General features: G+C 46.4%; 1 protein-coding gene across 1 annotated transcript; it reads right to left on the bottom strand.

Annotated features, from left to right (window-relative positions):
• Positions 1-9753: 9753 nt before the first annotated feature.
• LOC144110946 (uncharacterized) lies at positions 9754-21061 on the bottom strand. The gene is made up of 5 exons (XM_077644018.1): positions 20957-21061; positions 20383-20586; positions 17585-17780; positions 11579-11796; positions 9754-10189 (listed from the first exon to the last, which is right to left on the bottom strand). Exons 1-5 carry the CDS (start codon positions 21052-21054, stop codon positions 9754-9756), a joined length of 1152 nt encoding a protein of 383 aa, XP_077500144.1. The 5' UTR covers positions 21055-21061.
• Positions 21062-27759: the final 6698 nt, after the last annotated feature.

Raw genomic sequence — 27759 nt, 5'->3', positions numbered from 1 at the left:
TGAGCTGGGGCAGCGGAAATGAAGGATAGCAGGCAGAATGAAGAAATGAAATGAAAGAGGTGAGGGGACAGGGAGATAAGATAGGGGGAGAGGTAATATACACAAATTATTTACACAATAAGAAATGTGTCCAGGTTGTGTGCGTGATTAGTTCATGATGGAGCTATAAAAACACACGCGCACAGCACAATGTTGAATGCAAAAGCATGTTTTGTGAGGAAAGGGTGCATATCTCATCGGTCCGAAACCCTGTAGCAAGCTATCATCCAACTTAACTAAAGCCTGCAAGCTTTATGCATAGAGAACTGGTATGACATCAACTGGAACGCTGTACGACGAACGGTTGCTCAAAATTTTGATGGGAATGAAGTCGGCACTACTTGCACCCCATTGACGTCAGCCACTGATGCCATCCCTGGGAATTCAGCAACACGGTTGCTACCTGGCCTTACGGGGCTGGGGTCAGCGCCATCTAACGCTTGTAGCGAGGGCTCCTTGTCAGCGGGGTATCTGTTGCTTAACCGTCGTCATCGCTTAAGATGACGTGGTTGTTGCGGCGCGCGTCCTTCCTTTTCTATCATCTCTTTTAACTCTCCTACTGCCTGCACGCGGCAGCGATTTTGGCTGAAGGCCTGGGCACTTTCATTTTATTCTTCCTGCAGTGGCAACAACGATTTCTACACTTCCCTGTTGTTGCGCCTGCAGGAAGAATGACAGTGCACGGCCCTGCCCACTGGCGCAAGCCACAATCGCTGCCACGTGTGCGCAGTAGGACTGTTAGAAGAAACATGATGGGAAAAATTGAAAGGCAGGATGTGCGTCGCAACAACCGCGTGATCTGCGGCGACGACAGTAGTTTATGAACATATACCTCGCGGATAAGGACCCCTCGCCACATGCGTGAGAGCGCCCAGAACCGAGCTCGGTAAGGCTGATCCGGAGTCCCCGGGTTCGAATGCGGCCGCATTTCGATGGAGGCGAAGCGCAAAGGCGCCGGTGTGCTGTGCAATATCAGTGCATGTGAAAGAACCCCGAGGGGTCGAAATTATTTCGGAGATGTTCACTACGGCACCTCTTTCTTCCTTTTCCCTTGAGCCTAGTTTTTCATCCTTTGCATTGTCCTCAAATGATCATAAACTATCGAGAAAAGAAACACTTTTTCTTAAGCGCATCTGCTGCCGACCGCAGGTTTACATGCACGCAGTAGAATTTTTGACAAATACCATCTGTTCGCAGTTGCTGACTTTTTCGTGAAGCCGAAGCTTTGGTGTTATGTACCATATACGAAAATATTGTAGACGCCATTTATCGTAGAGTGTTTTATTTTAGAATATAATCGCTGCCCTTTACAAACGAAATCTTCGAATTCTTGTATGCACTCGTTGGTTTATGGTTGGTTTATGGGGGTTTAACGTCCCAAAGCGACTCAGGCTATGAGAGACGCCGTAGTGAAGGGCTCCGGGAATTTCGACCACTTGGGGTTCTTTAACGTGCACTGACATCGCACAGCACACGGGCCTCTAGAATTTCGCCTCCATCGAAATTCAACCGCCGTGGCCGGGATCGAACCCGCGTCTTAAGTTGTATGCATTCGTATTTTTTTTGTAGATATTACAGTGAACGACACAACTAACCCTTCGGTTTTATTAAATCATGAAAATGACGAAGATATTGTTTAAGCGCGAGGTCTTTTTCTTTCTCATTTTTTTACCGGCGAAGTATAAAACCCTCTTAAAAATAGTTCTGAATACGCCACTGGATGGACACCTGTCAACCAGGGAGGGGGGTGACATTCCCCCCTCCTTTTCAATGCATCATCATCATGCCCTACTTCAATACAGAGATCACTGTTCACGATACCAACCATATTTCAGCGCAACATTTCACCTAAGAAGCAATGGCGCCTACAACAGATGCCAGAAGCCACCTGACAACGGCGCACCCCCTAAAGCGCCGACGAACACGAGGCGATGCTCGGAGAGATGAGTGAAGCTAGCTGTCTTCGTGGCCCAGATCAACCATCTACTGCTGGGGCCAGTGGTGCAGCATGTGCACTGCGGGCCTTGTACGGTGCCCAGGGACCCCGCACAATTGTTCTAATGATAATGAACGGATGTTGAATGTTAAGAAATTTCCAAATTCAACGGTATGAGGGGAAAAGCTCTACTTAAAGGAATATAGAAACATGATTTTTGTAGCATGGTTTCTTCTCTGCGATGATGCGGAAATCATTACTACGAATCAATCACCATGTGGTATTCACCTACGACCACTACATAATTTATAATCGTGTTTTTCCTGTCATGCTGTTTCGATTTAGATTTTAACAGCCGAATGATGGCTGTGAAGTCAAAGAGCGGTTTTATGTCACGTGAAGCATGGAAAAACGTTCATATACTCGCTGCTCCAACGTAATTCAGTACAGTGCTGACGGCAGCCTTCCTCAAGAGCCAGAATGACAACGAATGCGGAAGTAGCGATTACATTGCAGTTTTTCCATGCCTCACGTGACATAAAACCACCCTTTGACGCCACAGTCCTCATTCGGCTGTTGAAACCGAAACAGCCCGTGAAATAAATTCGATTATAGGTTATTTAGCGCTCCTAGGATAATACCAGGTGGTAATCCATGTATAATAATGCCTTACGCATTATTACAAGCAAAATAACACGCACCCAAATGTTACGTTTTTATATTCTTTTAGAAAGTTAGGGCGGGCATAAAAGGGTGAAATGTTTAGGGCGTGGTGGCTCTTTGTAGACGAAGGTTTTGAAAATGTCAGATAATTAACTAGCGGAGAAAAATTAGGTTAAGTGACCGAATTTACACGACTTAACGCACTTAAAACGAAGACATGCGGCACGTGTAGAGAGGCCTAGTTGTAGAATAAAAGCAGACGGCGAAAAATCCATGTCAAATATTCTGGAGACACAGTGCACGGCCTTCTTTTGCACAGATTCTGGTTGGTTGACCTCACACTGCTTATACAGATTCCGAACAACACAAGCATACTTAACATGCGCTTTGCGAGAAAATAAATAATGCTTCAAAGCACGAGAACAGTAAGTGTACGAATTTACTGCTAGCAACGATGCAAAGAAGTTGGCTTCTCCACAGTTCATGAATGCTTTTGAACCACGTGATCAACTTTGGCCAATACACGCTCGAGGGGCCCAGGGAAGACAAAAACGCTACTATAGGTACTTACACTGTAACTCTAAGCTGGCTGGGCTCATGGCTCTACCTGGTGCCCTAAAGGCTAACTACGCATGCGTAGTAGCAGCCGGCCCGAGCGGCCGGTGCTACGGGAGACCATCATAGACACACAAATTTTCAAAACCACCTAAAATATTGGATGCATGGGTTCCACTTAATTTCATCTATGTGTTCGCGCTCAGTCTTTCGGACATAATAGACGCCATGGATAGATGAACCGACTCTACTTTTGAAGCACACTATGGGGTTATAACCTCTCCAGAAATCATAGCTGTAAATTCCTTTAACCAACACAGTATAACCGACTGGCCGGAGAAATGAGCTCTTTTGAAAACTGTTGAAGTTGGCTTCCATAATATGAATATTGATCAATAAATAGGTCAGTTCCCGTGTCCAAATAAATACGCCACGCTGAACGCATTTTGCAGCTGCGCGCAGTCCCTTCACAAGAACCACGTCATCTTTTGCTTCGCGAAATACATGAACAGCGCCTTTGTTTTGCACAATAAAATTCCGCTTTACCGGTATTACTTTGCTGCAAAGCCCAGCTGTGAATCTAGCTTGACATTTCTGCAATTTCTGCAAAGGTTCTGCTGTGAACTCGTGGTAAAGCTACTTGAAATCACTGCGGCTAAGCTTGACGGATTTCAGAAAGCTGTTCCTAGTATTCGTATACTATCATCATTAAATAATGAAAGCGATGCCTCGCGTAATGAAATGACAGCTGCTGTGGTGGCTCAAGGGTTATGGCGCTCGGCCGCTGACCCGAAAAACGCTGGTTCGATGCCGTCTGCGCCAGTCTAATTTTCATGGAGGCGAAATTGTAGAGGCCCGTGAACGGTGCGATGTCAATGCGCGTTAAAGTACCCAAGGTGGTCTAAATTTCTGGAGCCCTTCAGTATACGGCGTCGCTCATAGGTTGAGTCGCTTAGGGAGGTTAAACCCCCATAAACCTGAACTAAACCAAACCAGTTTACCTATATTACACAGCCGTTAGCTCCAATTACCGGCTGACGGGTACAACACGTAAGAAAAGATAAAAAGCCATGCTTACTCTGAGGTCAAAATTGAAGTCAAAAAGACACAAGCACACAGAACAGTTGGCTTCATCTCAAGATCTGTCCACTCGCACCTTGAGCTCCTCAGTTTCGAGCGAATCGTTAGCCGAACATCCCTACGGATTTCGATACGCATGTACATATTCAAACTGTGTTCGTGTTCCTCGGCCATCTATTTGCCTAATTTAATGCCATAATTTCAATCTAACAATTCATTTCTGTGTCGAAATCTTTTTCCGGGTCTCTCCATGTGTGCTTCTCTATTTTGCGAGATTTCTGCGGGCGGAGGAGCATATGCATTGACGGCTGGATACTAATATTCCTTTGCATCTATAATTAAATTATTATTTACGTTTTGCGCAAACTTAGATTAACTTTTACGGCTGCAGATAGAGAATGTCTTGTCAGAGTTAATAATCATTTTTGTTTATCACATGACTTTAAAGGTGTCTGCAAATCTGGGTTTAAAAAAAAGCTGAATTTTTTATCTGATAGTCTTAACAATATCACAACGATCAGCAAATGGCTTAATATGCACGGATGTTTCGAGAGCTTGTGCAAGGTCATGTATACAAAGCTGAACAGTAGTGCACCCAAAACCAATCTCTGCTGTACCCCTCAGTAAATCTTTAAGAAGCGCGTATTCGCTCCAATCATATCGGCAAACTACTTCCGTTTTGACAAATACGATTTTACCCTATTTTTTACATGATGAGGAATGCCTATCATTTTCCTTTTCGTTATCAGCTTATTACGAGGGTCTGTATCAAAAGCTTTGGAGTATAAAAAATCATGTGACCCGAAAAAGCCATCAAGCACTTTTGAAACTTCGTATGCAGTGACCATGAGGTGTGCTGTATTTGAGAATCCTCGTTGGAAGCCGTGCTGAGCATTAGTTATCATTCCTGATTGCTCTAAGAAACTGTTGAGGTATTTAGTGAGCACATATTCTAGCACTTTACAGATCCTAAAAACATCAGACGAAGTAGAAATTAGGGAGATAGGGTGGTAGTTGCCAGCTTCCATTCGGCTGTCACTTTCAAAACTGGAACAAAGCGGAAAATTTTCCATTCGTCTAGTACAATACCTGATCCAAGAAACCTATTAAATAGTATTATTAAAACTAGGCTTGTATCGCGGTCGAAAAGCGGCTGTATGGTTCAAGAGAGATGAAGCAGGCAGGAAAGGCACGGCTGAAGAAGTCGAGGTTTCGAAACTATAAATTTGTATTTCATCTGCCATTCCTTCTTTTCCGCCCAAATTTTAAATGATTTCAGAAGTACCTTTCTAAGCTCATAATCGTCTCGCAAAAAGTTGAATGCGTAGGATCTTCGCGGTGAACATTTTTGACAAGTGCAATTTTGATACATCCGGATTCAACAGTTGCCAATGCTTATCACTGATTGATATGTAATCGTTTCATAACTGCATATGCTAGTACATTTCCAGATGCGCCCATGCTAATGAATTTGTTGAACTGCTGGCATTAGTGCTATTTTGACTACAAAGGAAAACTTCGAAATGTTGACCAATTCGTTTTCGCCCTAGCATTTGACCCGCTGCTGTCCCGGTTAGCTCGGTTGGTAGAGTGACTGCCCGTACCAAAACTAATTTTTTCATGAGGTGCGAAGTCTCCGCGACAGCCCTATCGTTTGCTTTGTAGCCGTATGGCTGCACTTTGGAGGACGCTAACGAGTACTTAGACCCTTATTACAAATTTTTCCACCTTGAGGCATTCCCCTAAACATTGTACCAGAGCACGCTCTTCGCAGAACAACGTTTCAAGTCCTCGAGCGAGCAAGTGCTAACGCACTAAAATGAAAAATCCTGGGGTCATTTAAGCTCACTCATCGTTTTCTCCAACTGCTGTTTCATTATCCGCATTGTTATTACGCAGCTAGATCCAACACTCGTCATTCAGCATTGCTAATAATAATAATAATTGGTTTTTGGTGGAAAGGAAATGGCGCAGTATCTGTCTCATATATCGTTGGACACCTGAACTGCGCCGTAAGGGAAGGGATAAGAGAGGGAGTGAAAGAAGAAAGGAAGAATTAGGTGCCGTAGTGGAGGGCTCCGGTATAATTTCGACCACCTGGGGATCTTTAACGTGCACTGACATCGCACAGCACACGGCGTTTTTCCTCCATAAAAACGCAGCTAAATTTCTAGTTTCCAATTTATAGAGATGATCCCTTATGATTGAGTTTATTTTTAGCCTCTTACAAAAATGATCTGTAGACAGTCTATAGACTTCTTGTAGACTTAATTGCCTTCCTAAAGATATTTCTTTTGCTCTATTCATAGTCTATGGACTGTCTAGTGACAAGTCAACTATTAGTGTAGGCCATAAATCTGCAGGTTGTCTATAGACTATCTGTAGGATTTGTATTGCCTATAGACTATTGAGTTGAGTTAAGGTGTTGTATGCTACAGGCGGGATTAGGATTGCTTATTCTGCCCGCAACTGCTCCAACGTAGTGTCACTTCTATTTAATAATGTCCTAAAACCTGTTGGATCTACCGGCTATGTGCACAGTCACTTATAATAGTACATATTCCACTCCCGCAGTCACAATCTATGCACACATTCACTCACAGCAGAACACAGTCCACTCCCGAAGTCACCATCTATGCACACATTCAGTCACAGTAGAACATAGCCCATTGCAGTGCCACAGTCCATGCACACATTCACTCAGTCTAACATAGTCCACTCCAGAAGACACCATGTACGCACACATTCAATCACAGTAGACCATAGTCCGTTCCTGCTGTCACCATTTAGAAACAAGATCAGTGTCCTGCAGAAATGTTAAAAGAAGGCGTGCAGCCTCCCTTCTGCATGTCTGGTTTCCACACGGGTAGATGTCCTGAACTGTACTGTGAAGGGCTCTTGTATTCTTAAAGGAAGCAAACGTCACATACCTTTCCGCGTTGTACTCTGGGCAGTACATAATATAATGTTCGATATCCCCGCGCACACCACATAAAGAACATAGCGGAGACGATGCTATGCCGGTCTTATGCATCCATGCAGGAGTGCGAGCAGAGGCCGTGCGAATTCGATGTAGTATCAAGACTGTCCTAGGATCTTCTCAGTTCCTTGGTCACACATGGCTGGTGAGGCGCACTCCACAGGGTAGTGAAATGATCGAGCACCGTTTTTCTGAAGAGACTTTTGCCATCTTGAGGTACTTTTTTTGATGGATTCCTTGACAGAGCTTTATGGGCAAGACTGTCTGTTGCCTCATTGCCTCTGACGCCTATGTGACAGGGCGCCCATTGGAAATATAGAGGAAAGCATCTGCTGTGCAGATTCTGCGCCAAGCGTAGAGAGCTTATAGACAAGGCATCAGTAGGGAATCCGCGCTCTAACCTCTGAAGGGCAGATTTTCAGTAAGTTAGGATGAGAACAGGTTGAGCTGGACAAGACCCTAACTTCAGTAAAGCCGCCTCAATAGCGACACTTTCGGCCGTTGTGGAGGATACGACAGCAGTAAAGCCTACAGACCCCTTACAGTCTAAACAAGGAATGCAAAAAGCCGCTGCGCTATCTTGTTCGACCTTGTCCACAGAACCATCCGTGAAAATTTGAAGATGGTGCGCATACTCTAATTCCAAATGTTCAAGTACAAGCGAACGCGTTTCTACCAAAGGAGAGCTGCGCTTTGCGCTCACATGGGGAATTGACCTTACAGTCGAGGGTCGGATAAGACCAGGGGGTTTCGACAGTTTCCTTCGCCAACTAGGCCCTCGACCCGTATCTCTTGCAGAGCCGCTGGAGAAAGGATCGCCCAGCTACCGTCTCTCCTAGGCGGCCAAGATGCATTAGTAGTCTCTGAGAAGCGACAAGGATAAAGATTTCGATGGAGACTCATGAAATACCGCCTTGTTTGCAGCCGCCTGAAGAACTCCAATGGCTCTTATTAGGCCCTTTCTGTGGACAACTTCAAGACGTTCAAGCTGTGATGCCGACGGGGAAATTAAACGTAATTGATACATTACGCGACTGACCAAAAGCGCTTCATGAAATTTGACTATTTACTGTTGACTGTATAGACTGTTCTCCAGGGTTTTTCTATGAGAGCCTTTAGACGTTATAGACAGAAGTCTATGGACAGTCTATAGACTGTCTAAACACATTTTTGTAAGGGGGCAGCGCATGGGTGGAAGCTAGAGACTAATTATTTCCGTATTACAAGAACACGCTTTATCATTACGTGAGGACTACATTTGGTAAACTGAGAGTCCCTTATATGTGTCCCCATTTTTCACGGAATAAAAAACACGTGTGCGCAAAATAGCGGTAGGGCTACAGTTGAAAGAAACAACACATTTTGGTCCCCATTTGGTGTACTACAGAGGAACGTTAAATAGTTTTTTTACTGCGGGAACTCGATCTACAGTCTGCGAGAATTCTTAGAAACTCCAAATTATCCTCCTACTTATCTCCAAATTATCCCCCTATCCTCTCTTCCTGTCCCCTCACCTCTTTCATTTCATTTCTCCATTCTGCCTGCTATCCTTTATTTCCGCTGCCCCAGCTCAGGTGCTTCAGTATCGATGGCAGATGCCGGGGCTAGCAAAAATCTTTCCCTTCCTTTTTACTATTATTTTTAATAAAACCACTACCACCACCACCACCACCGACTCCTTATTAAATAGAATTAAACACCCCGGCTCCCACCTTGTTTTATTTATATTTTTTGCACTCACCTCCGAAAGGAGGAGGAGTCAGCCAATACGTGGAGTTCCTTTCACCAGACAGGTGGTAGCTTCGCTGTCGCTTTTATTTATTTTTTTTGGGGGGGGGGCGTGAATAAATAGTTTCAGTCGCATACTGCATAGCCGCAAATTATGCCCACGTAAATTACGCGTGGACTCCCTGCTATCCCCGATCGCTACGTATCACTCCTACGATGGCAGAGCGGCAAGCCGCGCGGCGGTTGCCTGAAAGGCACTCCCGCGTTGGCTGACTCCTCCTCTTTTTGAAAGTGAGTTTAAAAAAAAGGCGGAAGCCGGAACGTTTAATTCGATTTAATAGAGAAATCGGCGGCGCCGGACCATAATTCGAAAATTAATTGCTCGGAGCGCGCAGATCAAGTTCCCGCGGTAAAAATACCAGTCCGGAATCCCTTTTAGTGAACGTTCAATACAAGGCACTGAGGGGAAACAAAGTGCGCATCGCGCTATGCATCAATCGAACCCAACGACGAAGAAAACGAATGCAGGATACGATGGGCACCCTATCTTTACTGTTCGCAACGACAGTAGCCACATAACTCGCATCTTCGCTGCTGGCACAAATAAGGAACCTGCTATTAACGACTACACCGGGGCAAGCCTAGTTAAAGCGTTGAGATGTGTCCCAGCCAGATATCACGCGGTGACGGACGGCGTTAAAGGATGCGCGTGTCAAAAAACATCCCGTTTTCGGCAGATTCGGCAGGCGATGGAATTGAGAGCACACCCACTCTAGACCTTTATTGGCCTGTAAAAAGGCTTCGCATTTCCTGGCTTCACCTTGGTCAGGTCTTCGCCGCGGTCTTTTCTGGCGGCCAACTCGGTGACACTCAGTACAGGTGTGTCCGGATCGACAAAGTCCGAGGTACCAAAAAGCACCGATCGTGTCATCTGCCCCATCGCATTGTCGAGGTCTCTGACGTTGGTTAGGCTGAATTCTTTGTTTTTCAGAGCGTCATACGGAGACTCTCCCCGGTGATATATGTACGAATGGACTGCAAAAGCATCCCGCCAATTAGGGTACCCGTGCGGTTCGAACACAACGCCGAGCATGTCGAGGCCGGCCTCCAGGTTGTAGGACATGCAGTTCACCAGGTGCTGCCGCTTGAGGACCAGAAGCTTTGTGGGGACTTCGGCTGGATTGTAGTTCCACCTGGAGTCGTTAAACCTGCAAATTAGGTATACACTTTAGTCGCAGGGCGCGTACAACACCGGCGTCGTCACAGCGCAGGCAGCGTTCAACGTCTGGGCATGGGAATCGGGCGAGACAGAGGCTAGGACCAGAAATTCTCTTGGGTGTTGTCGTGAGATATGCGGCTTTGAGGTTCAGGATAAGCGCGTCGTCGTCGATGTCTAGGCTATAGATGATACGGGTTGCACTACGATTTTGGGTGTTCTTGGTGTGATCTGGTTCTAGTAGGAAGCCTAGGAATTTTTTTTTAACCCAAGATATCCGGCTATGCGGTCGCAGACCTGTCCCCACTGCTGGCGGCTTAGTTGCGCTGCGCATTCTTGTATGCCTTTTATCGGGGCCCAGATTCTCAGCTTCAGGAAGCGGTCTTGTTTGTTTTTAAGCCATCATTTTTGCATATTCAAGTGAGCTTCCCACATGTGCAGTAGTCTGCTATCGGTCACCTCCGACTCCCGAGTGCTCGAAATATCGGACCTCGCCGTGCTCACAAACTTAGTGAGATCTCTCATTCAGAGTGCTAGACGTTCGATGCTGACAGGGAATTAGTACGGAGGTTGCGGAGCCAATCCCTGTTTGTTATCTTGAGTTGTTTTCTGATCCGGTGGGGAAAGGAAGTTAGTGAGAGGGAGCTCTGAACGATGTAAGGATCGCTACCCAGAGTGGCGTGCGTGTTCGACCAGTGACAGTGCGTGACGTTCTTGGTGAGGGTAAGATCGGGAGTGCTGTTGTTTTGAACACTGTTTCTAATTCGTGTGTATTGTTGCGGATCGTTAACGATGTGATTCTCTTGTTTTGGAAAAGGGTCCAGAGTTTCGCGCCTTTGCTGCAGTTGGATGCGTATCCCTGACTAACATATGTCTGGCGCTAAAGTCTCTGGTTTTCGGAAGCAGTTGTGCCAAGTTAGTCTACATCTGCTATGTCCATCTTGTGGTCGGCGTCCGTGCAGCTCCGTGGACTAGACTTGCCACTCTGTATGTGGATGGGATCGCGGGGGTATAACGGCTGCTTCGCTGGTGCTCGGTCGCTCGGTCTCGCCATAGATGAGGCGCGCTCGACCGACTCGGACGCCAAACTATGAGTAACCATGCTTACATAGTTTTTGCTCAGATTACCAGGTTTAACAGGAGCTAAACATCTGCTTGTTTATTTTTATCGAGGGGGGGGGGGGTGGGGGGGGGGGGGGTTCGTTTGTGAGAGTAACTTGCCGACATCTGATGCGCTGCACGTTGCCCATTCTGTTTTGCTACTCGGCATAGAAAGCGGTAGGGGCGTTAGGCCTCGTTGAGCTCCTTGCAAGCGTTAACAGCGCATGTGTTAAGCATTAAAGAATCGATCATTTGGCACACAACACCAGGTGGTACTCACTCTCGGAATGACTCAATGTAGAGCCTGAGGAATCGTGAGTTCTTGTGGAAGATCAAAATATTGTTGGCGATCCAAACGTTAGGCGTGCAGGGCAGCGTCGCCTCGTAGCGTAAGAAGCGCCGCAAAGACTGGATCACAAAGACGTCCCAGTCCAGGTAGATGCCACCGTACCGCCTCAGGATTTGTACCCGCGCAACGTCAGCTACGTGGTACTTTTGCTGCATTATGACAAAAGGAATGCGTTAGACGACGGTGGATAATACCACCTCACTATTGAAGAATGAATCGTTGCAAAGGCTGTACCCTCCGCCTGGCCCCACTAGCTGCAAGTACATGCTGCTTATTATGAAAGGCCCTCGTTGACAACAGCTGCAGGACGGGGATCAGATCAAAGTGTACCTAAAGCTTTGGTATAGGAGACGATACATTTTCGAAAACTGTCACCCGGATTTGGAACTGGTTAAGCTTCCGTTCGTTCAATAGGTTACCCAGAGATTTATAGAAACGAGATACGTAGAGTGCGAGAACGAAATAAAGATTTGCGAAGCAATTCTTTTCAAGAATGCCCCCGTGTTTACTGGGCCACTGTGGCACGAGTAAGACTTGAGAAACCAAAATCGTTGTCAGCATTGGGCGTGTAGACATAAAAAGGACTTTAAATATTAAATGAACCATCTTGTACATGTGAGCCACCCTTCTCTGGTCCTTCTTTGTATGTGTGAACTCAACGTTCCTAGGTTCAGGTATGAATAAATCTGCTAAATATCCGCAATGCAGAATTTATGAGCACAGTCTTTTTTTAAGCGAAAACTTTACTACTCCTATCCGTAGCTTGTTTGGCATATGTTTCATGACCACCTGACGTCGCCGAGCCGCAGCTGTGCTGAAACCGATAAAAAGCGGGAGGTTCGAAAACAAAGGAAAGGCGCATAACTTGCCTCTGGGAAAGTGGGCACCTCTGTCGCGATTTATGCTACGTGACGGTAGTGACAGATGTGGGCTGCATGCATTGGCATTCACAACGTTATCGCGGAAACACGGCACTGAGGCTCAGTGTCTAGGGCGCTCGGCTACTGTTCCGGAGTAGCCGGGTTCGAACCCGACAGCGGCGGCCGCGTTTCGTCCATCGAAACGCAAAGGCGCCCGAGTGCTGTGCGATGTCAGTGCACGTTAAACATCATCAGGTGGTCGAAATTATTCCGGAGCCCTCCACTACAGCACATCTTGCACTTTTCTTTCACTCCCTTTTCCCCTTTCCTTACGGCGCGGTTTGGGTGTCTACCGAGATATGTGAGACAGCTGCTGCGCCATTTCCTTTCCTCAAACACCAATACCTATTTTTTTCAGCTGCGGCTTGGCGATGTCAGATGGTTATGAAACACGCCTAACTAGCTACGTAAGGGATTAGTAAAGCTTCCGCTTTAAAATTCACAGGGCGCTTAAGGCTGTTTACATGCTGTGGAGAGGAAAACTTCAGTGTGTCATCGTGAGCGTTCGACTTCAGCGCAGGTTCCACACAGTGGAAATGTAACGAAGACGCACCTCACAGCCCTGACTCCCCAAACGATGAATACTCAAAGATCCGAGTGTTTCGCTCGTATATTCGGTTGAAATCTATGCTGCGAGCTAGCCTCCTACATGTTAAGAAACGCATGCTATGTGGAACGAGTAATACGTGGCATCATGCGCAAAAACGCTGTACGATAAAGAACTGAATTGACTCTACGCTGTAGCAACAAGCCTGCTCGGTGGTTGTCGAACGTATGCCTCCCGCTACCGGCCATTCTCTCAGCTCACCAGCCGAGTACTTTAACCAGGGCTCACCCGCGCCACAGACCAGATCTGCGGGATTATCCGCGGCATCACCAACCGGCGGGGCTATCTTACAGAACGGGATGCATTACGCGTGGTGACAGCGGTCATCATTCCACGGTGGACATACAGCTTATACCCTTCTACAATACCCCCAGGACGGAAGAGGAGAAAATAGAAGCCCAAATCCGCAAGTCCTATAAATCGCAATCGGTCTTCCGAACTCTGCGCCAACCTATGCCATCCATGCCATGGGCGCCTTCGTCACCTATGCGGAGCACAAGAAAGCCCTCATAACTGCTCAAGAACGCCGCGTGCGCCTCATCAGTACATACATTAGGACACTTCAGCGGCCGGGACGTCATCCCCACGCAGAAAACGTTCACGGACCAGGCCACCATTGGCCACACGCGGGGAGTATCACGTCCCCCCAATTCCAAACAACAATGATACCATACACCACGGTGCACGATGAAAGGCCCAAGCCAAGCAAATACAACATGAGGTCATACGTCACAAATCAAGTATTCTTTACACTGACGCCAGCCCCTACCAAGGCCGGGCGGCTGCGGTAGCAACCGTCACAACCAACCTCGGGAAGGAGACAGCCAGCGCTACTGTTCAAAGCCTAAAGCGCATAGCGGACGCTGAGGAAGTCGAAGGTGCGCTTGCCATCAAGCATGCTCAAGAACGAATCGCAGAAAGCCGGCAAGGCGTACCTCAATGAGAAACTCTGCCAAGCGGCCGCCCCCATCTTAAAGAATCGCACTCCCGGTACACGCACCCATCGCAGTATTTTGTGTATCCCAGCCCACGAAAGCATAGAGAGCAATGAGGCGCCTGACAGGATAGCTCGAGGCCATACATTCCGAGCCCAGTCGCCGTCCACCTTCGAACCTTCGACTCCACTAACATATGGCGAAATTATAGACCGCCACCGACTTTGTCGCAGGATACGCAGCCCACGCAAAGACCTCACTCGTCAGGAAGCCACTATATGGCGAAACATGCAAGCCCGCACGCAACCAAACATGACTCGAAAAAAAAAGATTTGGTCCGCGCAATACTCAACAAAGGCAAGTCCGGCCTGCGGAGAGATTTTAGACATCCTCCACATGGTTTAGAACTGCTCCGAGCAACGTAAACCGTACTGTTTACAGGAACTTCGCCATGAGTAGTGGGAGGCGAAGCTGGTTTACACAGAGCTCCCCCTTCAGCGGCAGCCTGTCGTTCATGCCTGGAGGCCCGTATTAGCGAACGGTTTCCCGGGCATGGGTGACCACCCGCGTACTTACCATATCTTAAAAAAGTTTATTCTCTCTCTCTCTTCGTGAAAGACATAAGAGCGCAAACTGGCAACACGAACGAGGAAGGGAACAGGACGAGCGCTACACTTTCAACAGGGTTTATTCAGGGAAGAGCGTATATATAGCCTCTGACCTTATCCATGCTCTTAATCTCAATTTGACAAACATCTACTTTTCACAGATATGCCTCAAGAAACATCATTTCACTGTGCCGGATAATAACCGAGGTATCACTGATGCAATTGTCCCCTCGTTTATTGATATAAAAGGCTTCCACGAGCTCACGTTCGGTCTTATCTCGGCTTTTCAGTAGCACTTTGCATTCAGGCAGTCGGGGCTTGCAGACTATACGTTTCTCTTTCGAGCATGCTTGGCAGTGGTCTGGAAGATGGGCTCCTTTCTTATTCAATGAATTCTTGTGTTCAAGCAGGCGCTCATTAAGACACCGGCCGGTCTGTCCAACGTACACCTTCCCGCATGTAAGCGGGAACTCGTACACCACTCCTTTCTTGCAGCCAACAAGTGGCGTTCGGTGTCTGATGGCGCACTCTTGCATTTCCTTTCTCCTAATACGTGAGCACATTGCGGCTAGCTTTCGCGGCGCTGAAAATACCACGTTGACGCCGTACTTATTGGCCACCTTCTTGAGATTATGAGAGGTGTGGTGTACGTAGGGTACAACTTCCGGCCTTTCCAGCCTTTTTTCTTTAGGTCTGTTGTTTTCATTGCTGCCCTTCAGCTTTTTCCGCAAGGTCTGCGTCACGGAGAGAACCAGGGGAGCCGGGAAGCCTGCATTCTGCAACCTTGACACCTGAGATGCAAAGTTGGCGTGCATAGCATGGTGGCAGCACTTCTTTAGGGCGGACGCTAGGCACTGGGAAGCGATAGCCCTCTTAACGGTCTTAGAATGGTTTGAATGAAATGGCAACAAATCTTTCTTGGCGCGTGGACAGTATCGCCAGCAAACATGTGAATGGTGAAAGGTTAGGGTGAGGTCTAAAAACTGTAATTGGTTATTACTGCTAGGTAGTTCGTGAGTGAAGGTGAGGCCCATGCTGGGCCTCACCTTCAGCTGGGCCTCACCTTCACTCACGAACTGCCTAGCAGTAATAACCAATTACAGTTTTTAGACCTCACCCTAACCTTTCACCCTTCACATGTTTGCTGGCGATACTGTCCACGCGCCAAGAAAGATTTGTTGCCATTTCATTCAAACCATTCTAAGACCGTTAAGAGGGCTATCGCTTCCCAGTGCCTAGCGTCCGCACTAAAGATGTCCTGCCACCATGCCATGCACGCCAGCTTTGCATCTCATGTGTCAAGGTTGCAGAATGCAGGCTTCCCGGCTCTCCTGGTTCTCTCCGTGACGCAGACCTTGCGAAAAAAGCTGAAGGGCAGCAATGAAAACAACAGACCAAGAAAAAAGGCTGGAAAGGCCGGAAGTTGTACCCTACGTACACCACACCTCTCATAATCTCAAGAAGGTGGCCAATAAGTACGGCGTCAACGTGGTATTTTCAGCGCCGCGAAAAGTAGCCGTAATGTGCTAACGTATTGGGAGAAAGGAAATGCAAGAGTGCGCCATCAGACACCGAACGCCACTTGTTGGCTGCAACAAAGGAGTGGTGTACGAGTTCCCGCTTACATGCGGGAAGGTGTACGCTGGAGAGACCGGCCGGTGTCTTAATGAGCGCCTGCTTGAACACAAGAATTCTTTGAATAAGAAAGGAGCCCGTCTTCCAGACCACTGCCAAGCATGCTCGAGAGAGAAACGTATAGTCTGCAAGCCCCGACTGCCTGAATGCAAAGTGCTACTGAAAAGCCGAGATGAGACCGAACGTGAGCTCGTGGAAGCCTTTTATATCAAGAAACGAGGTGACAATTGCATCAGTGATACCTCGGTTATTATCCGGTACAGTGAAATGATGTTTCTTGAGGCATATCTGTGAAAGGTAGATGTTTGTCAAATTGAGATTAAGAGCATGAATAAGGTCAGAGGCTATATATAAGCCCTCCCCTGAATAAACCCTGTTGAAAGTGTAGCGCTCGTCCTGTTCCCTTCCTCGTCCGTGTTGCCAGTTTACACTCTTATGTCTTTCACGAATATGCACCAACAAGCCCAGTTGCAAGTACTTCTCTCTCTCTCTAACCGCTGAGCCATGGCGCGGGGAGTCGATAAAAGAGAAAGAAGAAAGGCTTCTAGATTTATAGTAGCCTAGAAACGAAGCTTAATAGCACGTCAGAAATGCCATCGAAAGACGAAAACCGCCGGTTATAAGCAAACTATGCATTACAGCAACCACCAATTATATCTCTTCCTCCAAAGAACATCTATTATGCTACTACAGACGTATACGCTCGGACTACAAAAATATCTAAAAGCTGATTGCGGCATTTTAATATTTTTTCAACACACACTGCAAGTAATGTATTGCGATGAGTTTTTGACGTCTCCCTGAGAGAAAATCGCAATCGCAGGGCCCGCAGCGCAGCGGTTGGTTCCAAAACCTATTCAAACACTGCGGTTTAAAATATGGCATAGAAACAATTTACAGTCTTACTGGAGATTTAGTATCACAATAAGGCTTAACGAAGTAATTAAAAAAACTGTGGAGAACCACAGAAAACAGAGAGAAATAAATTATGCACAGTTAAGAAATAAAGATATGTCAGGGTCTTATCAAACATGGAAGAAATAATGCGGAGATTTAACCTGCATTTCGTGGCATGTATACCGCTTAAGCTTCGCATCAAACAACAGAATGTCCCTCCAAGAAGTAACTTTTTTTAAATCGTTCAATTTTACAGAATGGCGGCAGAGGGTCGACGTGGTTTCTCAGCTTCTTTCACGAGCTTAGCTGATCGGAGTCCGGGATTTGTAGCTTACTTTAAGTTCCACTCCAAAGATCTTGGTTGGGAATATATAGGGCTTCAAGGTAATGTTGGTGCCTTTGGTCAAGTTCACGAAAGGCCCTGTGAAACCGCAGGGGTCACAGTGCACCCAGATGGCGTCAGGCCGGTGGTTGAGGTACATGGAACGGAGGAAGACCGTGTCCATGAATGTCAATTCGGGCTGATTGTGCCTGCGTTCAAAACATTTATAACGCCGTAATTACTACTTGGTTCTTGCGTAGAACATATCTGATTGCATTTATTATTCAGAATAATTCTTCTGGTCACAGTGGCACCAGTTGCTCCCGAATCCTGAAAGACAACGCATGGAGCACTAGGAGTCTTGTTGACATTGCGCATGTGCGCTGTTTTTTTTTCGTGTGTGTATATATGACTTGCTTCTTCCTAATAAAAAACCAGTTGTAAGTTCAGCGCTGGTTTGCGTCTCGTCTCTTACTTGGTCTGTGCGTGTTTGCGCTGTTGAACCACCACGATGCGTAGATGCTTCGTTGCCCGTTTGATGCTGTTTTAAAAAATGAGAGATGGCTATTGTTCTTGTTGTTCTTTAGTTTTAGTTTCAAGATTCGAAAACAAAAATAGAAAAAAATAAATCCAGAATATTTCTTTTTTACTTTCGGCTTCAGGCTGTGACACATTTCGTCCATGAAGACACATGTACGTTTAAAATCAGGACCGTATGTAAACATGATGAACCAAAATAAAAAAAGGCGCGTTCGCAAAAGTTTGGTTTATAGGGGTTTAACGTCCAAAAGCGACTCAGGGTATGAGGGACGCCATAGTTAAGGGATCCGGAAGTTTCGACCCTGTGGGGTTGTTTAACGAGCACTGACATCGCACAGTACACGGGCCTCTAGAATTGCCCCTCCATCGAAATTCGGTCCCCGCGGCCGTGATCTAGCCTGCAAAAGCTGGACCGGTAGCGCCATCATCTTCCCCGAAGGGATTTAGAGCGCTGCTGTTTCCGCGTGTTGCATTAGTCTATGGCCTACAATCCGCCGCCGACAAGACAATGCAGTGCACCTGTTGCGAAAGCGTCTTTTGATCGACAGTTCCCGGGCTCGAACCCGATCGCGGCGGCTGCGTTTTTATGGAGAAAAAGCGCTAAGGCGCCCGTGTGCTGTGCGATGTCAGTGCACGTTAAAGATCCCCAGGTGGTCGAAATTATTCCGGAGCCCTCCACTACGGCACCTCCTTCTTCCTTTCTTCTTTCACTCCCTTCCTTATCCCTTCCCTTACGGCGCGGTTCAGGTGTCCAACGATATATGAGACAGATACTGCGCCATTTCCTTTCCCCAAAAACCAATTATCATTATTATTATTATTATTATTATTATTATTATTATTATTGTTATTATTATTATTATTATCATCCCATACGATGCGGATTTTCGGTTAATTCCGACCGAATCAGGAAACTACCCCAACCCCCCGGCGCAGTATAAAACAAGAACTAAAAGCAAGGTCCATCTGTGCGCGAATTTTGAGCGGGAACAGCTTAGAGAGAGAATTTTAGCAGGCGATCTCACAGAGGAAAAAAGTTATGAGGTGCACTAGTCTTCTTAAGCGCGGAAATGCGAAAGCTGTGCGCGGTCTGCCACTTGCGCCATCTGCTGGGCCGGCGCCGTACATTGGGAGAGGGTTTTCAACGGGTGCCGCTTGATAGCGCTACGACTGCAAGCCAAGCACTGAAGGAATTTACCGGGAGCGGAGGAAATTTGGTCCTCAGTTGATTGCGACATCTGTAATTAACATGTTCCTAATTATTCATGTAGGCCTAAGTAGGTATCTCGACCATATGTTTTTTAACAACTGTGCATTCACTAGATGCGCCTTTATTCAGCTTCAGACGTCTAAGTGCCTTGGCGAAATAGCAGCGTCCCCGCCCCGCATGCCATAGGGTTCGATTTCCACTCTTTGATTACCATACAACTTATGATTGACAGTTCGTGCGGACACTTCTGCGGACAGCCTCTGCCTATAACTTCCGTCCACGTCACTCATGAGCCAAGCAAGAATTTCGCCTTAAAACAGTCAGGAGTTTAGAACAGCTCTCTCTCTATTCATTTCTGGAAACAAAGGCACCTTGTTCACGACTATCTACAGCAAGCTAAAAGAGGTATATTCAAAGGCACTATAAATGGGCACTCTGAAGTTTCAATATTTTTCAATGGCCCGAAGTATTTTCTTGCCGTGGTTTGTGCATGCTAGACGACAGAAATCTGTCGTGGTCATTTGTTTTCAGGGAAATTAGGGGCAACCTCTTAACTCCCCACGGCAAACAGCCTGCGGAGTTATAAGTCGGAAGGTGCGATGAGGTTAGTTGAAGACGAAATGATAAGAGAGATTTCACTATTGGTTTCAGAGCTTAAGTGTCCGCAAGTTGTGAAAGGGAAGCAGCTGCCAATCACGCAAAACAGTACCCACGAAGCGAGGAGACCGCCAACGCAGTGAACTGGCAGGACATTTTGTAAAATCATTTAGACACGTATAGTTTGAATCACGTCGCGCACTTCGGGAAAGCCCGCTAATAAATGAGTGATTTTGGAAAGGTTTCTTAGCATGGGCATGAGGCAAATATTTGCGGAAATCACACACAACGCAGCCCCTGCAGCAGGCACAGATTTAGTGATCACTTATCGGAGTGGTTGAGAGCAGTTCTCGCACGACAATTTTCTAGACATTTGGTGAAAAGAAACCTTCGAGGTGTCGTACATCCTATGCGGCTACGTAGAAGATTCCCAACAAACTTTTACGCTCAACGAACGTGCTTACCTCACAAGATGAATTATATTGGGAACCACGTCGAAATTGTATTGAATGGCACCATCCCCGTCGTAGAAGCTCATCGGAAGATCTCGTTGCTCTGGGGTCGCCACCGAGCGTCTTGACATTTGTGATAGGCCGTAAAGCGTATTTAGTACCAGGCTAGTGATGAAGAAAATTAACGCACCAGCGAAAGCTCCCATTAAGAGCAACCTGCGCGAAGGAAATTGAATCCCAACAGGGAGCCCAGTGTCAGAAAAATTAAAGTTAGAAGTTCCGGCCGCGTTTTCAGTTATCAAACGTTGGCAGGAGCCTGTGGAAGAGTGTAGGCCAACCGGGAGATCATGAGCTTGACTTCATACATTTAAACACCACGAAAGATTTAGAAATTGTATGGAAAGAGAGAGAGACGATTGTGAACGCTGATATCATAATCGATAAACTGCATACGCTTCGTACGCGAAATTCTGTCATTTCATATAGCTTTAAGGCACAAGCCAGTTGAGCACAAGCCAGTTGCATTCCTACGACAACTATCGCGCAATGCCCACACCATGGTAGCAAGTAAGAGATCGTCACGTACCATAATCTTGGTTCTCTCGACATGCATACATCGAAATACGACCTGGCAGAGGCCGCCGGAGGCTGGGACTTCTGCGCATCCTGGTTCTCCAGCTCCATGGCTTTCATTAGGACGACAACGTCGTCTTCGTTTTCTTCTCACAGGCAGTGCTTGCAAGAGTTGTTGTTTTCAAATAAACTAATTGCACTCATCCAGTCTGTGGGATCGGCCAAGAATTGAGTGGCGTAGAAAGCTAATCCTTCGTAAAAATAAAAAATTAGAAAAAAAATTTTAAAAAAAAACTAGAAAAATTCGAAAAAAAAATTGCAAAAAATGGGCGGCGGTTTTGCATTGCGAAAACAAAATATTGCGCGAAAGTGGTTTTTTAAAGCGAAAACTTTACTACGCCTCGTTCCGCTAGTTTCGCCGACTCCGTCGCTTCACCTTCAGCCATCTTCACTCGCTGCGGAACTGCGCCGAAACCGATGAAGAGCGAGAGCTTCGAAAGCAAAGTCATCATCGTCATGACGCGGTATGATGATGAGGCGCATAACTGGCACCCTGGGACAGTGGGCACCGCAGTCACGCTTTAAGCTACGTGGCGCTAGTCACAGATATGCGTTTCATGCGTTGGCATTGATAATGTTGTGGCAGAAACGCGGCACGGCGTTCATTGTATTCCTTGGCGTTGAAGTAGACGTTCTGGGCTAGACGTTCTAGGTCAGTGAACGCCTCAGTCGTTCTTTGTGGTATGTGGCGGTGGTGAGAGAGAGAGATGCGGGCTGCATGCGCTATAGCACTGACAACGTTGTGACTGACACGCGGCACTGCATCAATAGGCCGCAGCGTTCATTGGGTGACCAACCTCTCGCGATCAACTATTAACTGCCACCTTCCCGGGGGATAGGGTGAGCGCACTGTTTATCCAGTGTCCGGAACGTACTTGACGGTAGAGACGCCAAGCCGCGTCTAGTTGTCCGATTCACCAGAGGTTTCGCTCTCTAACCAGCTTCAACAGGATAAACCGCAGCCAAACTTTTAAGGAAAGGCTTCACTACGCTAGGTCAAGCTGATTTCGCAGTGCGTTGCCGGTTGAGCTGCAAGTGAGCTAGACGTCAAATGTGGCTATAGGTCTTACCAAATGTGGTACACCATGGTGTCGCAAGAGTGGTGGTGGTAGTGGTTTTTTCTTATTAAAATAATAGTAAAAAGGAAGGAAAATATTTTTGCTAGCCCCGGCATCTGCCATCGATACTGAAGCACCTGAGTTGGGTCAGCGGAAATAAAGGATAGCAGGCAGAACGAGTCGACCTTTGAATTTTGAACCGCTCGTCGTACAGCATGCTGGTTGATGTCATAGCATTTCTCTTTGCATATAGCTTATATGTTTTGGTCAACTTCGAGGCTAGCTTTTGACAAGGGTTCGGACCAATAACATATGCACCTTCAAGTGCATGCTTTCTGAGACTTGCAAACGGAATTTGGACCGATGACTGCACTGCATTCCAGTTCAGGATGTCCACCGAGAGCGTGAGCGTCTTTACAGAGGGCGGCCTGCTGGCCCCGCTGTCTCCTACGACAGAGGGTATCCGAGATATGTCACGTGACAACTCCCTAGGGTCCGCCCGTCCCGCGGTAAATGAGACCACAGCTTAGCCCTAAATATTCTCCAGCAGATTGCGCTTCTCTCCGCCTCCATGTCATAGGTGTCACAGTGGTCAGCCGTATACGCTCTGGGTCAAGTGGCGATTTCTCACCAATCTCAACGCGGCGCCGGCATGCCGGAACTGCAACTGCGTGGTTTCTCGGTCGTAACAGTGACAGTGTTCCGAAGTTTCAAGGAGAAAGCTTTTCTTGGCTCATGAGCTCCGGAGGCTGTCCGCAAAAGTGTCCGGACGAACGGTCAGTTGGTGTCCTCGTGGGAATCGAATCCGGGCCGCATGCGTCAAAGACGGGCTAAGCGGGTCAAGCCGATTTCGCAGTTACAGGTGTAAAGATTAATTCCCTAATAAGCTGACAAAGCTGATGCTGAGTTATCACTCATCAAAGACTAAATTTAAGCAACAACCTTTAGTTAAAATAGGATATATTTGTGCCTAACGTTGGGGAAAGATAATGATAAATTGACTACTCACATGATGAAAAGTAAGCCGAGAGGGGCGTCTCCTGCGACTGCACTTTTTGACAAGCATGTATGGTGTATTGGTGGGAAGTGTATTGGAGGATGGCGACTATGTATTGGCGCGAAAGATTATACGGTAAAAATAAAAACATAGAAAAATAGAATGCACAATAATAAGAATAACGCGTTACTTTCCAGCCACCTATGTACAACAAAAGGGATTTTTATGACTATATATCAAAAAGTTTTGGTTTACTAATATTCCTGCTGTGACGAAATGTCAGGGCATTTCATCTGTTCGAGGCCTTCCGTCACACCGGCAGAAGGAAAAAAGAAACTGAAAGGACTGTGCGTTACCAGAAGTTCGAGGCAACGGACCAGTGTCATTTTCTTCCTCCGTGTAACAGAGACTAACAGTGGTATTTTTTTTCGTTAAAAAGATACATGGTGGTAGAAATGTTTCGATGTGGAAATCCCCTTATATGTGCCTCGTAGCATTAGACCATTAGGCAAAGGCACGGCCTACACGTGCACCTGGACGCGTTGGCCTATAGTCATGAAGCGTCAGCTGGGTTACCCGTGTTGTGAAGACGTCAATTTCGAAAAATGCTGCTCTTTGCTCCTACAAACACAATATTTAGCAAGGCCGACTCTTTGTCCCATTTAAAGCTGCTGGTAAGAAAAAAAGTTGCCGTACCGTCTGGAAGACGTTGAAGCAACGAGCGTTAGCTCTTTGGTTTACTAAAATTGATATAAATGAGTCGCCAATCAATCACCAATTCGATATAGTAATGACGTCACCAATCAATCACCAATTGGGTTGCTATATCGATTAACTATGGGGGCCGCAATCTTGAATTCCTCAGACTTGCAAAATTTCACGCCCAACGGAGGTGGTAGCAGACCCCATGACATCGAGAAACGTGATGAGTGACAGCCTAACGCTCTTAAATACGATTTGAGCAGGATTCCCCAAATACGGCGTTTTCGCCTTCGAAAAGGGCTCTAAATTTTCGTCATTTCTATAGACGCCCATTACTTAAACTTCGTATTGTTTTCGATCAAAGGTAAGGCGAAGCACCAAGACGGCGCAGCCTATGACGTGTGCGGCAGATCATCTAGAACCTAACTGATGCGAAAAACACAAGTCCGTTACCTGTACGATTAGTTATAGTAAAAAATGCGACTCAACTCACTGAAGCGGCATAGGACTCATAGCTCAGTGGGGCTACCTAGCAGCTGCCCCAATTCACGATAACAGTATTTATGCAACCACAGTCCACAGATGTTCTGCATCAATACAGAGCTCGCTGTGCACGATACCAATCATCTTTTCAGTAAAACTCCTCACCTCAGAACCAACGGCGCCAACAACAGACGCAGGAAGCCGCGCAACAACGGCCTGGCATCGAAACCACAGAGGAAAACGAGGCGAGGCGCTAAAAGATGCGTGAAGCTAGGCGTCCTCGTGCGCCAGAGCAAGGGTCCACTGCCGGGGCCGATGCCAACTTTGCGAGCCACTTCATGCATGTGCCATATAGTATGAGGACAACAACAACAACACTTCATGTCATAGTTCGGAGTGAGTTGCGTCCTGGGTATCATAACGAATGTTCTCGCACTATACAGACAACCAGCGTAATGGTTTCCACTTCTCTGTGTTTGCCAGCCCGCATAAGGCAAGTTTCATTGGCTGGGTTAAGAATGCGCGCTGCATCCATTTCTATGCCGAGCGCAAAAGCCCCATGGCATGCACGTGGCGTTTGGGTCTGTTTTTTGTCGTCATCTCTTTTGTGCCCAGCTATAGGCGCTGCAGTTTCAGTTGATTACGCCGGAGGTGTTATCAATGGCGAATCGAGCTATACTTTTCCCACTGGAACGAAAAAGTTTGATTTGGTTTATGGCGGTTTAACGTCCCAAAGCCATTCAGGCTATGAGAGACGCCGTAGTGAAGGGCTCCGGAAATTTCGACCACCTGGGGTTCTTTAACGTGCACTGACATCGCACAGTACACGGGCCTCTAGAATTTCGCCTCCTCGAAATTCGACCGCTGCGGCCGGGATTGAACCCGCGTCTTTCGGGCCAGCAGCCGAGCGCCGTAACCACTCAGCCACCGTGGCGGCTTGCAAAAAAAGCTTAACTTGCTCCGTATGACCACCGCTTGCAATGGGAAGGTGGCCTGCAAGGCTAGAACCATACCTGCTGCTCGATAGGCAGCAATATTTCACTCTTGGTAAAAGCGGGAGCCGGTTCCCCCATATTTCTTGCTTCTTTTTGACAGTAGTGATTTGCGTAGTGGAAGTTTTCAGGCCACTTTGCGTTCCCGCTACCGCCTCTATGCTTGGCTGTCTTGCATGCTGTTTGAAATCGCTCGAGGTTTCAAACAGGTAACGAAAGCCGGAAAAGAAGGGGCTACAAACACCGTCCAGTCATCACCACGGCATCAATACAAGCACCCCGCCGATCAGTCCGGAAGCGTTTTGTGAATCCGCTGCCGTCACCATGTGCCCAATTTGTTTACAGAGAAATGGCCAATATTTGCATGCTTATTTCTCTGAGAAAGGACACGAAAACTAGCGCCATGAATTCTGTCGAAAAAGGAAGCGCCAATTCAAAAGTACGCATATAACAACATTTACCAAATTATTCTCTGCAATGACACTGTGCAAATTACCATGGCACGTAAGCTGGCACATCACGTACTCGTGTCTCGAAATAAGTAGGAAGGCTCGACAGCCGCACCCCTCGCCAGCGTTGCAGCCAATGTGGTCCACGCCCCTCCCCCCTCCTTCCTCCGCCTAATTATGTCTCTACTTATAAGCGTTTCACCCCTTAGCGAAAAAGGGCTGTGCTAAAAACGCATTTCGAACACATGTATTGATTTCGTATTACTTTTGCATTTTTTGTCCCTATGCTTAAATTGCAATACAAATGCTTTCTAAGTATGCTAGGAATAATATTTTGAACATTCTTAGAATTGCATCAGAAATACATTTTCTGTCCGCGTAGTGCATTTATTATACAATAAAAATATACTAAAAATATGAATGAAGTACATTAAAGTATGCAATAAATGCATAAAAATGCACAAAAAATATACATTAAATGCATTAGTTTATAACAAAAATACACTAAAAATATACAACTAATATATTACATATATATGAACTTCGGCTCGGCTTCGAAAAGGTGCAGCAGTCGGACTCAACGGATAATACTGATAAATGTTGTCAACATCAGAAGTAATAGATATTTTAGCATAGCCGAGACGTACTACCGGAGACGTATACCGGTTTACCGGACCCCTCTCGCGCATGCTCAGTGGGGTTGTTGGGGTGTGGGGGAGCCACTGCGCGTCTGCAAGAGGGATCCGGTAAACCGGTATACGTCTCCGATATGCTAAAAACGTCTAATGACTGAACTGGCTATAAGCATCATGAGACAGACAATCCCAAAAACGCGTTGTCTTCAAGAACTCTATGACAATGGAAGGTCACGTGACGGGGCCTAAACTGGAATTATGTCGAAACACCAGCAAACGCCGACGGAAAGTGACGTCAGCAAACAGGAACTGCTCCGACAAGCGTCGTAATTCGCTTGGCTTATATATATCCCCCGAGAGTAGACACTAACTTTCCCAGTCAGCCGATTTTTGCGCAAAGTGGGCCCCCAAATTGTCACACAAGCGTCAGAGTGGTCGCGTTCGAATCTGCGTTCTATTTAGAACCGAACTGCTAGTCGTAACTTGCGTCAGGCAAAAGTCAGGAGTCGAACTGTCAAGCAACAAATACATAGGCGTCTATGGGAGCCGGTCAGTCTTGTCAGTAGAGGTCCTTTTCGCTAACATGCTCAGCCGCCCCTTTGCCGGTATAATGCTATCACGCTGTCCACACGTAATTTAAATAAGTGGTGATTGCCTTCCTGCTAGAAGTTATCATAAACGAATGGACGACAGAAAAGAGGGAGTTTTCACTGTTCCCGGAAACGTGATTTCGAGAAGTAGGTTGTTCCATGGCAGCTTGAAGTGTGCTGCAAATATGCTGACACGGACTACCCATTTGTTAGAATTGAAGTATACTTTGTACGAATTAATTCCGTATTTGCGAAAGTACACTTTCAATACATTGCCAACATAGGCTATTTCCAGAAACGCGATTTCGAGCGCTAAATATTTCTACGGCAGCTAAAAGTGTGCTTAAAATATGTTTAAAAGGACTGCCCGTTTGTTAAAATTGAAGTGTACTTCCTGCGAGCTAATTTCATATTCACGAAAGTACACTGTTAAAACATTGGCAATATGCTAAAACCGCATCATTGTTTTTCATGTGTTTGAAACGTGCTCGAAACACGCTTTAAGTGACGCATACTTCAGGCGAATTAATTTCATATTTACGAAAGTATACCTTTAATACAATGACAACATGCTTTAAGTGACGCATACATCAGACAAATTAATTTCATATTTACGAAAGTACACTTTAATACACTGAGAAGATGCTAAAACCGCATATACATATTTTCTGACGTATTTCAACGTGCTCGAAGCATGCATTAAGGGGCACATTTTTGGCAGATTTTAAGAATATATTTCAAATACCAAGCATAAAATTTCAGGAACCTATTTCCGGCATATCTTTAGTACATTAATGAATACAATATATGTTTAAATACATTCTAAATATCCCGCCGTATATTCCAAACG

The sequence above is a fragment of the Amblyomma americanum genome, chromosome 11 (assembly GCF_052857255.1).
Source record: "Amblyomma americanum isolate KBUSLIRL-KWMA chromosome 11, ASM5285725v1, whole genome shotgun sequence".
In the NCBI taxonomy this organism is placed as follows: Eukaryota; Metazoa; Arthropoda; class Arachnida; order Ixodida; family Ixodidae; genus Amblyomma; species Amblyomma americanum.
This window is presented reverse-complemented; position numbering and strand designations above follow the sequence as displayed.

Coding starts and splice junctions, on each gene's coding strand:
- LOC144110946 (XM_077644018.1), bottom strand. CDS start 21,054: ATGGAGCTGGAGAACCAGGATGCGCAGAAGTCCCAGCCTCCGGCGGCC. Junction 11,797..17,584: donor TCTTTGGAGTGGAACTTAAA/GTAAGCTACAAA, acceptor GTCATAATGCAG/CAAAAGTACCACGTAGCTGA. Junction 10,190..11,578: donor TACATTGAGTCATTCCGAGA/GTGAGTACCACC, acceptor CCTAATTTGCAG/GTTTAACGACTCCAGGTGGA.